The 14,402-nt window shown below is 52.8% G+C and overlaps 1 protein-coding gene across 1 annotated transcript in view; it reads right to left on the bottom strand.

Moving 5' to 3' along the window:
• Nucleotides 1–13,747, bottom strand: part of SLC25A48 (solute carrier family 25 member 48) — a 39,671-nt gene extending 25,924 nt beyond the window's left edge. Inside the window, exons 1-4 of the mRNA XM_035014176.1 lie at nt 13,654–13,747; nt 8,149–8,192; nt 3,410–3,481; nt 1,165–1,423 (exon numbers count right to left, since the gene is read on the bottom strand). Of these exons, the coding sequence (XP_034870067.1) occupies nt 1,165–1,423; nt 3,410–3,481; nt 8,149–8,192; nt 13,654–13,699 (421 nt within the window). The 5' untranslated portion in view covers nt 13,700–13,747. The remainder of the gene's footprint in view (nt 1–1,164; nt 1,424–3,409; nt 3,482–8,148; nt 8,193–13,653) is intronic.
• Between the last annotated feature and the right edge of the window lie 655 nt (nt 13,748–14,402).

Genomic DNA, 14,402 nt, shown 5'->3' with positions numbered 1-14,402 from the left:
TCTTGTCCTGGATACCTCCTGGGCTGGGCAAGATGTGCAGACTGAATCAAGGCGCCGGGACTGGGTGCAGGACAGCGGCTGGGCTGGACAATGCTCCCGAGTGCACTATCGGGGCTCTGGCTGTGGAGCCCAGCTGAGCCCAGCCTCTGTGGCAGAGGGCTCACATGCAGGCCATTCAGAAGGCTGCCAGGGAGAGGGGTCTTATCCAGGAGAGCTGTCAGCCCAGATCAGATATCTGGGGTGTCAGGAAGGACCACAAATCCAGCCCTTCCATTATGCAGGAAGGAGACAGTGGCCCGGGCAGGAGCAGAATCTTGCCTGAAGAGACAGAGTGGCATCGGAGCCAAGAACCAAACCTGGAGATACTGAAATCTGTCTAAGACCCGAGCTCATCTTTCCTCGAGAGCTGGTACTTTCTACTCTGCACAGCAAGTGCCTTCCCATTCTTTCCATCCTCCATTATCCAAAGCACAGCAAAGACACACACATTCCTTTCTCGGGCGGGAGGAAGTAACAGACTCGGCAATGGGGCAGGAGGGCTGTCTAGCACACCGAGAAATGAAGCTCAAACCAGAACGTCGAGGAGGGGAAGAGGAGCGACCCCTTCCCCCTGCCGCGGGTGGTGCAGGGGTGAGGCCTCGTGGCGGCACTCCCTGGTGTTGGGGATGGGGACAGGTGTGGCTTTGAGACCTCTGAGTCCCTCAGGGCCCCGGGCCTGATTTAATGTTCTGGGTTGCTCTTCTAAAATTCTTAAATTTTGAACAAGGAATCCCCCGTTTTCCTTCTGTGCTGGACACTGCTAATGATGTCGCTGGTCCTCACCTACCAGTCATTCAGTGCCTGTGTGGCCCTGTCTAAGTGTCTTCACCTCTGGGAGCCTCAGCTTTCTCCTCTGTAAGACGAAAACTGTAACAGCACCTACCTTACAGAACTGTTAGGAAGACAAATTAAGAGAACGTACCCAGAGCTCTAAGCAGGTGCCTGGCACGGAATTGATAATTAATGACAGTGTCTACTATAGATCAAAATGCTAACTGCAGACTCTTACATGACAATGCAGATGCTCTGCTCAACGAAAAGGAGATTAGCAACCACATCCCAGATCTGGTGGACCAGGAAAGGGCCACAGGTGCCCAGACGCCAGGCCCCCTCCCCTACTCTTACCTTCCTGAAATGGCTGTGTTTGCATCTGCAGCCGGATCTTGATGAGGTCCACGGGCGTCCCCAGGCTGACAGAGACCACACCGGCCACCATGCTGGCCAGGAGAAGGTCCGACAGGGTGCGGGACCGGCTGGCCTCGGACTCCCTGGCGTGGTGCTGGCTGAGGAACCTCTGCGTGTTACTGAAGACCCCAAACACCACCGAGTTATAGACTGCGATGCTGGCAAGGGGAAAAGACATGCCCTTGAAGAAGCCAAACACCTGTGGGAAAACCAGGGGGCAGGAGCATGAGGGCCCAGGGCCGTCTGCAGGCCAGGCGCCGGGCTCCCCGTGTGGTCCTGGGCACAGACCCTGCCCTCTTGAAGGCTGCAGGCTGGTGAGGTGACACCACGGGAAAAATAAATCATTATGTCAGCGACAAGAATAAAAAAAGGATGCTGAGGTGATTGACGGCGGGGACCAGGTGGGTGAGGAGTCGCTCTCCATTCCCGGGCAGGGCATATTCTGGCCCAGGGCAGAACCCGCTTCTGTAGGCAGTTTTGTTTCCTGAGTCAGGGTGCCCTGGGCCTGGAACCCATTTTTGCCAGCAGAGTGGCAGCGTTGTTGGGCTGGAAAGATACCAGGCTGCATGGAGCCCTCGTGGGTAGTGGACTTGCGGGGCACCCCATACCCTCCTCATTTGCCACTCAACCAAAAGCATTCTCTAAGGCACTTGCCATGTGCCAGGCCCTGGGGGACAACTGTAAGAACGAAATACTCGCTGCCCTCACTGAACCCACACTCGGGGGAGAGGGGGCAGATAAACTGACAGGTGATGAAAATTCAACGTGCTAAGTGTGTGGTGAGGGTCTAAGGGAAGGGGAGCTCCCACAAGGACAGCACCAAGAGGCTTCTTCTACACATAAGCAGAGACCACAGCAGAGGGTGCTGGAGGCTGAGAGGAGAGGGTCCTTTCCACATTGCACTCTCGGGGGAACATCACAAACACTCCTCTGAGATCTGGAATATTCCACAGGCCCTTGGAGGAGTCAGGGCAGCATTCACTTTCAGCCCTGTGCCAAAAATGAAAAAGTACCAGGAAGCTGTTGTCCCAACTGCAGGCTGCACACAAACCTGGGTCTGTGCATCCTATTTGCCAGAGCTAGGACACCTCGCAAACACACACACACACACACACACCCCACCTCAGGTTCTTCTTCCAAAACAAGCTCCCTCAGATAACGTGGGGACACCACTTAGCCCTGAGGGGCTGTGTCTCCAAGGAATGCCCACAGTCCCCACAAAACGCCCCGGGGTTGGGACTGTGGCTGGCAGGCACTGTGGACAGAATCAATGGCCACCTCTCAGAGAACTGGGGAATCACACATCACCCTGCACAGCTTGAACCAAGTTTGCAGTCCATTGTAAAGCAGCCCAGCAAGAGAGTTCGAGCAACGCCCTGACACAAAACACACCTCTGAGGAAAAAGTCCAGGAGCAGGCAGGAGGCTCCTGAACCCCAGGGTAGTCGCTAGGATGGAGGCTGTGGAGACGGTGGTCGACAACGGGGCCACATTTCCAGGGACTCAAGGCAAAGCCCAGGGCTGCTATTGACCATTTCTTTAAATTGTCAAGTCATTTCATCATTAATTAGAAAATGTATTTTAAATTCCCCAAGGCAGGGCCTTAGAAAGTCTTCCGAAAGCATATCCTCATTCTTAAGAAGGGCACCTGATACATCTTCCACAAAATATTACTCAGGTTTTCCTCTTTGGAAAGGAAAACCTTGGGTCCCCTGGTTTTCAGCAACCTGAGGGACAAGCCAGCTCTGGGCATCTGGAATCCCAAGTGCCTGGCTCAAAGCCACCCTGGATGAAGGGAAGCCTGTGAGCGCACGGCTTACCGGCCTCGACTCTGGCTGTGAAAACTGACAGGTCCCCTTGTTTCTGCAGGAATTTTCCACTCTGTGATTCTAGATTCCTCAGAATTTCTCCAGAGAGGTTCCACAAAATCAGTTTTCCCCCCCAGTAACAGTGCACAAGATGGCAGGGTTAAGTTTGGGTGACACACAATATTTGAGGTGTGGTGTGAGATGAGGAGACAGGAGGCAAAACCGAGCCAAATGTGATGAGCAGGAATGAACAGGCCTCCGGCCTGACGGGCTGGGGTTGGGGCTATGGCCACGGCGCCCAGGCCCCGGGCAGGCTTCGAGCCTTCTGCAGGAGTCCCGGAGGGGTACTGCTCCAGCGCCCACCCCAGAGGCACTTACACTCTCCCTCCTATACACTGTGCGGATGCAGCTGAGGGTGCTTCCATAGTTGGTGCCGGCCTGCAGGCGAGTCTGCGGAGAGATGCAAGGAGGTGAGGGCCCAGGCCGAGATGATTCACGCCCTCACTGCCCCAGAGATGCTAGGCTTGTGGCACTGAGGCCCAGAGAGGGGAAGGCCCTGCCCAAAGCGACCGAGCCAGTAAGGAGGGCTGGCTTTCTGTCCCCTCCAGGCTGGTGCTCTGTCCTCTGCCCACACTGCCTCCTTCAGTGTCCCATTCCAGCCTTGCTGAGTGCGGCAGAAGTCGTCTTGGTCTGAGAGAAGAACAAAAGTCCATTTGTTGTTCAAAAATGATGCTTGTTGGGGGACATGTGACCCCTGTCTCTTGAGTACAAGCACTACTCCGGGGCTCTGCCCCATCTGCTGCCCATCACTCTGCCATCCTAAGGATTCCCTTCGTGGCTCCAGAGCCCCTTCATCTCTTACCTGGACGGTGGGCTATTTTCGCCACTGGCCTCCTGCTTCCCTCTCAGTCCCTGGCCTGCGTCTACACAACAGTCACACTGATCATTTCTGACAACAGCGAATCGCTATTTACAGCTCACTGGTGGCTTCCCATCAGACTCAGAGTAAACCCCTCACTCTCTACCAGTGTCAAAGAGGCCTGGGTAGACACCGAGCCTGCCTCTCACCCCTGCGTGCCCCTTCCTCCATGGCCCTGCCCTCTGTGCCTACCATGTGGCACATCCCCCAGTCCCTGGCCTCGCCTTCCCCCTCCCCCTCCCTGCCTGAGCTCTCCACTGGCTCTTCCTTCCCCCAGAAGGCTCTTCCTCCAGGTCCTGCTTATCTCTGGGGGCTGAGCTTCAATGTTGCAATGGCGTTATCTCTCTGTCTGTTTACTTTGGGTTTATTTGGGCCCCCTCTCTATGGCAGGGCTGTCTCATATTTCCTTCTTGTCCCCACGCTGAGCATGGCCCTGGCATATGTCCCCTTTGCACTGGCTAAATGAGGGGCTGGAGGGGAAGACATGTGTCCCCTAATGGAGGCTGGCTCTGGTAACAGACGGCAGACAGCCACAGAGGGTCTGAGGAGCCTCACAAAAGTGCCAGGGCACCCCCCCCTGAATCTGGTAAGAAGGAACTCTGAGAACCACAGAAGGGGTGACCGGACCCTACCCCCTCGAACCAGGGTCCCATGAGGACTAAGACCCAGGGTGCAGACTAACACGTCATGCCAACAGCCTGAGCTCAGTGTGTAGACAAGGAGCGAAGACTCTGGCAGAACACACATCATAAAAGTGTTGGTCTCTGAGGTGAAAATCACGGGCGATGTTTTTCTACACTGAATGGTGGTTCATTTCCAACTTTCCTATGACAGACAGGGGTCACTTTCATTATGTTCAATTTACGTAATTTAAAAATAATTTTAAGTACACAATAGGAGAATAAATTTTCTGAATAAAAAAATTCCACATTCTCCCTCCCTGACCCCCAACCCCAAGCTAACCACCTTGGCTAATAGCATGGCTGAGAGCTTCATTGGCATTCATCTCAACAGGGTTAGAGACCCAGATATCCATGGGAAATCTGTAGCACTCTCACAGGCATGATAGGTAAATGGTATATGTTTTTATAAGTGTTACTTTCATAATCAAAGAAATGTAGCGGTTGACTCATTCAACCTGTATGATTGAAGGCCTGTTTTCCAACAGCCACTGTTCCACTCAGGAGATTCAGCAGTAGAGGAAATCAACTTCCTGGCCTCGTGGAACTTAGAACCAAGTGGGGATGAGGAAAAAAAAGAGTCAAAAAAAGGCAATTCCCAAGCAAATATTTATGTCTGATGATGACAAGTACCATGGGGAAAAACAGACCTGGGGGTCAGAAGTGTGGGCTGCTTGAGGGAAAATGCAGTATTTAATTGTCTGGAGGTGAAGACATGGGGGAAGGCGCAGCGAGATGAGAAGTGGGCTTTCACGGTGGAGCAGACCCACAGAGCTCTACCTTGGGGTGGGGTATCCCCAACCTGGACAAGATTATGGGCGAGGGGACGTGGGCACAGGCCTCCCTCTCTTCCCCCATTTAAGGCTGGCGTGGGGGTGAATGCTCTCTCCACTGGCCCCAGCGCTGACAGGGCTGCCTCTGGGGACTGAATCCACAGGTTGAGGCCCCAAGAAGGATCAAGTTCCACTGAAAAACTCCAATGCCTGAGTCACTCAAGCAAACCGTACATGAGGAAACTCAACCCAGGAGTCAAACCCAGATCACACAAGAGTTTCAAAACCATGGAGCAACGGCCCCCCCAGCCATGCTGAACACTTGAGGAGGCTGCCACGGAGGCCAGCCACATAGCACACGCCTCCAGGGCCTCCTTACAATAGGGGCTGGAATTTAGTGTGTGACAATTGCATTCTTGGGGAAGTACTGGGCCTCTTCCAGAACTTATCTCGCAGAATCCCACAAATGCCGCTCGGCCTGGGTACTGTCCCCGTTTTACAGATGGAGAAAGCTGACTTCTTGTATTAGTTGTCCTATAGCTGCTGTAACAAATTATGACAAATTTAGCGGCTTACCACAACGCATATCTGTTCTCTTACAGTTCGCTAGCTGGTCTAAAGGCGGCTGAGCCCTGATCAGGAAACCCTGGTCACACTGCATCAGGCATACACCTGAAATGCACCATGTGGGCAGAGAGTCAGGTGAGAATCCGGATCCCAGCTTCACGGCCACCAAGCAGCCAGGGCTGACTCTCCCACCAGTGATGGGACATCCACAGGCAGGGAAGGAGCCTCTGACCTGGGTTAGCAGCCCAGGTGCTTTTAGCTCGGCTCTTCCCAAGGCAAGGCCTGGGACCTTGGACAAGTCACAAGTCCCTCACAACACACAAGCATGTGTGTTCATCAGGGTAGGAATGGCTCACTCATGGCTCTATGCTCAGTGCCACAGGGACGATCTTCACAGCAGCCCTGTCGGGAGGTGCTCTTTACCCATTTTTCAGATGAGGAGAGCAAGGCTTGGGGAGGTAAAATGCTGCACCCTGGTCACAGGAGAGTAGGTAGGCAGGCTGAGACCGCACTCCAGATTATTCCAACTCTAAAGCTCTTGCCCGGACCTTTCTCAGGTAGGGACTCCAGAGAAAATGTCAGCCAGAAGAAAGGAAGGAAGGAGCATGTTTTGGGGAGTAACAAGGGCCCTGAGCCACATCCCTGGGCTGGGCCCAGGCCAGCCATGAAGGCTGGCATCACCAGGCTGGTACCCTGAGCGAGGAATTTCTCAGGCTGGGCAGACACTGGATTTGATGCATCAGGAAGGGCTCTCTCAGAGGCTCAAGGGGCAGAGTGGACAGAAGGAGGGGCACTCCAGCCTTTTCAGGCGGCCAGACTTGCCTGTGCAGGGAGGGGGCACCTCCAACAAGCTCCACCAGCCCCTGGCCAAGCTGGGGGTAAGGGAAGGATGTTCTAACCAGGGAGACACAGAGGTTGCCTGTGCTGGGAATATAGCTGGAAGGCCCACAGGGGCAGGGATTGGATTTGCTTTGTCTACAACTGATGCCTTGCTATCCCCATACCGTCTACACACAGAAAGTGTCCGGTATGCATTTGATGTATGAGCAAAAAGCAGGGCCCATACGGGGGACACAAAGAGCCAGGAAAGATCTTAAGCTATTTAAGACAAATAGGCTGATCCCCCATCAAGAAGAAAGCAGGCCTCGTCTCTGCCCTAGGAGGGGCCCACTGTCATACAGGGAAGAAGACGGGGGGGGGGGGGGGGAGTGACTATAGCAGCCACTTGGGAAAAGCCTGAGCGGTTCCTCTTAGTGCACGATCCAGGCAAAGCTTTAGATAGAAATGTGCAAGTCAGGGGTGAGAAGGCACTATTTGGGACCAGCTGTGCTCCCAGGGTATGGCTCTGTAGTCCTGCTCACTCCTGGGAACAGGGGGCGGGGATGGGCGTGGAGTCAAAGAATGTCCTTTCGTAGAGCTCCTCACTCCCTCACTCCTCAATGCTTTAACACCTGGCATGACCTCAGGCAAGCCCTTTCCCCTTCCTGGGCCAGTTTCTCCATCTGTAGAACAAGGGGCGTGGATGACCCCCCCCCCCCACCAGATGGCCCTGTTGAGTCCTCATACCTCCTGCGCTTCCCAGAGTTATAATGGCTTCCCATTCCCAACCCAAGTCCGCAGTCCTAATCTGATAGTGAAGGCCTCCCAGGGTTGAGTGCTGACCCACCTTCCCTGGATTCTGCTCTATAGCTGCTTTCAGAAACCTGATGCATCAGCCAAACCGGCCATGCTGGCTTTTCCCAAGCATGACCCCCACACAGCGTCCCCACCTTGGTGCCTTAGCTCTTGCTGCTCTCTGAGCCTGGAACATCTTTTTTCATCACCTGAAACCCAACCTTAAATTCTGGACTCAGATGCCACCTCACGCCAGAAGCCGTTCCCGGTTCCTCAGTTGCTGAGACTGGCAGGGGATCCGTTCCATTGCCTGGCCCTCCCCCACAGCCCCTGAGAACCTGGAGGCAAAAATGCGGCATTCACAAAAACAAACTCGCTGCCAAGTAACGAGAGGAGAGGGATGATTCCAAACCAGTCCTCCAGGCCCGCACCCTCCGGGGTTGGCACAGAACCTCGGCCCTGGGCTGGAGACTGTCTTGGGATCAGAAACAGCAGATATATTGCTGGAGGCAGACTCACTCCAGGCCGCTTTCCAAGAAGTAATGGCAAACATGGCCGCAGTACCTTGACCGTGTCTAGAGGGTGGCCGACGATGACGCTCGCTGCACCTGTTGATCAAAGAAGACGACCTGGTCACTGAGCCCCTGGACTCCTCACGTGCACCGGCTGGCTCCTGGGATAAGACAGACGGCTCGGGCACTCACATCCCCTCGTTCAGTCAATGCCCAGTTCCCAGAGCCCTCCCATCCCCCAGCAATGTGCTAGGCACCAGCCCAGGCACTGGGGAAGGCATAGAAAATGAAGTAAAATGTGGGCTCTGCCTCTAGAAACAAGCACCCCCCAAAAAGGACAGTGAAGGTGCTGGGACAACTGGGTATCCGTATGCCTAAGAATGAAGTTAGACCCCTTACCTCATATCATATACAAAAATGAACTCAAAATTGACCAAAGACCTTAATGGAAACACTGAAACTATAAAAATCATTTACTAAAACACAGGGGAAAACTTCTTGATCCTAGAATGGCAAGAGATCCTTAGATATGAAACCAAAAGCACAAGTCACAAAAGAAAAAATAAACTGTGTGTCATACCAATTAAAAACCTGTGTGCACTCTGGAAAACTGTACGGAGGTTCCTCAAAAAGTTGAAAATAGAGCTACCATATGATCCAGCAATTGCACTACTGGGTATTTACCCCAAAGATACAAAAGTAGGGATCCGAAAGGGTATGTGCACCACGATGTTTATAGCAGCAATGTCCACAATAGCCAAACTGTGGAAAGAGCCAAGATGTCCATCGACAGATGAATGGATAAAGAAGAAGTGGTATATATATACAATGGAATATTATGCAGCCATCAAAAGGAATGAGATCTTGCCATTTGCAACGACGTGGATGGAACTGGAGGGTATTATGTTGAGTGAAATAAGTCAAACAGAGAAAGACATGTATCATATGATCTCACTGATATGAGGAATTCTTAATTGCAGAAAACAAACTGAGGGTTGCTGGAGTGGGGGGTGGGGTGGGAGGGATGGGGTGACTGGGTGATAGACACTGGGGAGGGTATGTGCTCTGGTAAGCGCTGTGAATTGTGCAAGACTGTCGAATCTCAGATCTGTACCTCTGAAACAAATAATGCAATATATGTTAAGAAAAAAAAAGAAGAAGAAGAAGGTAGCGGGAGGGGAAGAATGAAGCAGGGGAAATTGGAGGGGTAGATGAACCATGAGAGACGATGGACTCTGAAAAACAAACTGAGGGTTCTAGAGGGGAGGGGGGTGGGAAGATGGGTTAGCCTGGTGGTGGGTATTAAAGAGGGCACGTTCTGCATGGAGCACTGGGTGTTATGCACAAACAACGAATCATGGAACACTTCATCTAGAACTAATGATGTAATGTATGGGGATTAACATAAGAATAAAAAAAAAAACCTGTGTGCAGCAAAGGACACTATAAAGAAGGTGAAAACAACCTATGGAATGGGGATAAATATCTGCAAATCATATAGGTGATAAGGGTCTAGTATCCAGAATTTATAAGAAATACTTAAAACTAAAAAAGTTTTTTTTTTTTTAAAGTAGGCTCCACACCCAACAGGAGGCTTGAACTCACAATCCTGAGATCAAGAGTCACACATTCCACCGACTGAGCCACGCAGGTGACCCCCCCCCACACAAATTTTTTTTTTAATGAGAAAAGGACATGAAGAGACATTTCTCCAAAGATAATATACCCATGGCCAATGTGTACATGAAGACATGCCTAACGCCATTAGTCATTAGGGAAAGGCAAATCAACATCACAGGGAGATTCCCTTCATACCCACTAGGATGACTATAATTGTTTGTTTGTTGTTGTTGTTCTGTTTTAAAGGAAAACAGTACGTGTTGGCAACGATATGGAGGGACTGGAACTCTTGCATGTTGGGATGGGAATGTATAATGTTGCAACCACTGTGGCAATGGCTTGTCATTTCTTCAAGAAGTGAAACAAAGAATCACCATACAACCCAGCAATTCCACTCCTAGCGAGAGACCTAAAAGAAGAGACCACAGGCACTGGAACAAGTGCATGAACACGTATGTTCACGGCAGGACTATTTGCAACGGCCAAAAGGTGGAAACAGCCCAAACGTCCATCAGTGCGTGAGTGGGTAAATGCCATGTGGTAAATCCCTCTGATGAATCTTGTTGGACATCAGTGGGGATGAACGAAGCATACTGCAGTGCGGATGAAGGTTGAGAACGGTACACTAGGTGCAAGAGGCTAGACACAGAAGGGTCCCATTGTGTCTGATTCCATCTACTCAAATTATCCAGAACAGGCAAATCCACGGAGACAGAAACCTGGTTAAGGGTTGTCAGGGCTTGGGGGGAGGGGAAACGGGAGTGACTGCTTGATGGATCCAGGGATTTCTTTGGGCATGAGGAAAATTTGGAACTAGACAGAGCTGACAGATGAACAACACCGTGAATGCACTAAATGCCACTGAATTGGATGCTTGAAAATGGTTATTTCTAGGTTATGTGATTTTTACCTCAAAGAAAAGCGGGGAAGGTGTGAAGAGAAAACCCAGAAACTTTTCGGTTACCTACAGGTTACTTCACTTTTTCTAGACCTCACTTTTAGCAGGTGTAGGTGGGAGTCATATTAGCACCTACCTCACAGTTCCATTGTAAGAATGAAATGAGCTAATGAAAGTCAAGTACCAGCAAAGTCCTGGCTCTTATAGGCTGTTCAAAAAGAGATGCTGTCACTATCCAGTTTTTTTATTATTATTATTTGTTTGTTTTTTGTTTTTGTTTTGTTTTTTTAAAGAAGCCCTCTTTAAATTAAATTAATTAAATTAAATTTAAATTTAAATTAAATTAAAGAAGAATTTTTCTTCTCACAGAAAAATGCCCATCCACACAGAGTCACAAGGCCCAAACAGCTTCAGTGGGAAGCAAGACTGCCCTGAGGTCATGTAGATGAAGAAGCCCTTGTTGTCGAAGTTGGTGACTGTGAGGTTGAAACAGCAACCAATCCTCTAGAATAAATTCCCTGCCACGCTGATGAGGAATGAAGCGTCTCTGCTAGCAGGGGTGATTTAACCTGGTAAGGCAGTCCTGGAATATGAGACAGGTAGAGAGAGGGGCAGAGGAACCAGCTAACCCCAGAACAGACATGTGTTCCATCTAGAACCACCAGACCTCTCTCAGCCCCTCCTTCCCATGGAAGTGGGCAGAGGCCGAAAGGTGACAAGCAGAGGGAAGCTGGAGTATTCACTCTGTAGGAGCCCCTCCCAGCAAGGGAAGAAAGGACTTCTGGTCCCCAGACTCTAGTTGCTTGCTCACTAGTGAGTGCCCCCTTCATTGTGGGCATCCCTTAGTCCAGGGAAGCAGCCTCAGAGCTCACCTTGGATGTTTATCTCCCTGGTCACTCATTAGCCCACACATCTGAAAGCAGGGAATGCAAAGATCAGAAATGGGACAGTCAGGTCACTGGTTTCCAGACCTGAGGACCTCACGGACCAGTAAAACTTCAAACAAAATGTAAAGGATGTCATGGTGGAATTTTATTCTGCAAGTTCATTAAGAAAGAAAACACCTAGAGATGAGTACAGGGGTTAAGATGGCCCTGGAACCAGGCTGTCTGGGTTGGAATCCCAGGGCTCAAGCTAGATGCATGGCCTTGAGCAAGTCACTGAATGTCTCTGTGTACCCATTTCCTCGTCTGTAACATGAGGATATAATCATTGTAGCTACCTCACTGGGGCTACAAAGAAATATACATCAATAGACATGAGACCAAGGCTAATTTATAGAGCCAGAAAGTAGATTCATGGTTGCCCAGAGGGAGGAGGGGATGGAATTTAACTGTGAATGGGCATGAAGGATCTTACCGGGGAAGAAAATGTGCTAGAACGAATTTACGGACATGGCTGAAACACTGGTAAGGTTGCTAAAAATCACCGAATTGTATACTTGAAATGAGTATATCTTATGATGCATAAAATAGCCTCAGTGAAGTTGTTTTAAAAATACCTGTGGCACTTCAACAGCACCTGACTGAGTATTGTTACGACGCTCATCCTCACTTCATGGAAGCAAGAAAACCCCCAAACCAAAAGACAACAACAAAATGTTAACATGAACAAAGTGAGGACGATCGCAGAATAAAGGACAATCCACTACTTACTGTGTGACTTGGGGAGGGCCCCGGAGTCATCAGAGACCTGCAGCTACTCGGACAGCCTTACCCTCAAACCCAGCCAAGGACAGCCCGACTGAAGTTGGTCTGGCTACGTAAGGGGATAGCCTTAAGTACGGAAGGCTCTCCCCCAGAATGGCTGATAGTTAGTTGTCCAAAGAGGGCCTGAACACAGCTAGTGGGTCTCTGGGTACAGCCCCCCGCCCCATGGTAAAGTTAGGAGAGGAAGGTCTAGAAAGCCTGTGCCAAATAACTGCTTATGGTGAAAGGGACCTCCTCTGCTCATGACAGCAAGAAGCAGGGGCCCTGCAGCCACCTGCTGGGGGACAGAGGCAGGAGCAGCCCTCAGAAAGGGATCCTGGAACGCTATCTGATCTGTTGCTCTTTTTATTTGTTTCATTTTCCTATAAATCTCCTGGTCTTCATTCCTAGAACACTCGGTGGGGCACAAACATATTAATGATAGCCTCTGTCTCAGCACCTCAGGTTTTGGTTTTGTTTTTGCTTTTGACTTCGGGCAGGGGTTGCATTTGCCAACATCCCTTTTCTGATGATTCTCTTAGATGGCCAAAAAGAAAGATATTTTACAATACGTGCTAGTGCTTCTCAAACCCTCCCCACACCCCGTCAGTAGCTGACAAAAGTAGAGAAATAAACCTACTGTAAAGAGACGATCAGAGAAGCAAGGAAATGGATGCAACTGTTGCCCAAGCCGACCCATCCCGGGCCCAGCAGACAGCCGCTCCAGGAGCGACTCCAAGGCAGGAGCGGGTCCAAGAGTGCCGCGAGCAGTGACAGTCCATAAAGGCTGAAAACAGGAGGGGTTCCTCCTATCTGGCAATGGGCACCTGCAGCCAGGCGCTGGGCTCCCAGCTCGGCGCGCCCCGCACCCTCCAGCCGGGGCGCCCCCTAGGGCCGGCCTGACCGCGAAGCCGGGCTCCCCATCCCGCGCCCGGGACAATCGCCACCCTCACCCGCAAGTTCTTGCAGCCGCGTCCCCCCACTCAGGCGCACAGCCGGCCTCCGGAGGGTGTGTGCGCGCCCGGGCGCTCCATTGGCTGTCGGCTTCGACGGCCGGTTTAATAGTTACCGGGGCCAGGTCGCCCGGTCCTCACGCGGAGGCAAAGCCGCAGCTCCGGGGGAACCCGCGACGCGGGTGGGGCAGCGGGCGAGGGGCAGCGAGGCCAGCAGCCGCGGGGCGGCGGGGCACTCCGGTAGCAGGCGGCGCGCACGCTGCGCGCGTGGTGGAGGCGCACGGGTGCGGGGCTCCCAGACCCACCACGGCACGGCCTGAAAACGCGGCCGGTCTCTCTTTCTCTCCCGGGCACACGCACCTCCCGGGACGCTCCCTCCCGTCCAGGGCTGGGCTCACCTCCGATCCAGCCCGCCGCGAAGTCTTCCAGCTGGAAGCTGCCCATGGTCGGAGCGGCGGCGCCCCGCGCTCCTGGAGCCGGGCCGGTGCCCAGTCCGAGTCCGCGGCGCGTGGCCCGCCGGCCCGCGTGTCGGGGGAGGAGTTGGGAGCCTCGAGCGCCCCGCAGCTCCTACCGCGAGCCCGGTCTCCGCGCCGCCGCGCGCTCACCTCTCCGAGCGCCCGGTCTCCGCGCCGCCGCGCGCTCACCTCTCCGAGCGCCCGCGGCCGCGGCTAGCACGCCCCCAGCGGACCTTAAAGGCGCCGCACCGCGCCGCTCGGGGACACTGGGGCCCGGGGACACTGGGGCCCGGGGACACTGGGGCCCGGGGCGCCGCATTCCCCGCCCCCCCCCGTCCCCCCGGCGCCCACGCCTGGCCCCCTCACACCCTCTCTCCAGGCCTTGAGGCGAAGATGCCGGCCCTGCCTTGTTCACACTTCCTCCGGGACACGGCAAGGGATGTCAGGGAGAGTTTTGCCAAGTTCATCACAAGAGGTAGAAAGGGCGGCTTCATCCCGAGTGGCAAGAACGCGATCACAAGCCCCAAGAGCGCGCTGTGATAGGATCGTAAAACAGCGCTGAAGGAACGCTAACTGAAGGCGCAGCGAGCAGCCAGCGTGGCCGCAAGCCCCTCGTTTTCCGAGGGGCTGATTGAAAGCTGGGAGACGGTTTCACCATGAAAGACACAGGACACACAGTTTTGCAGGTCCTT

The sequence above is a fragment of the Mirounga leonina genome, unplaced genomic scaffold (genome assembly GCF_011800145.1).
Source record: "Mirounga leonina isolate KUSES-001 unplaced genomic scaffold, KU_Mleo_1.0 Mir_168, whole genome shotgun sequence".
Classification (NCBI taxonomy): domain Eukaryota; kingdom Metazoa; phylum Chordata; class Mammalia; order Carnivora; family Phocidae; genus Mirounga; species Mirounga leonina.
The sequence above is the reverse complement of the archived record's forward strand: the minus strand, read 5'-3'. Positions and strand labels throughout refer to the sequence as shown.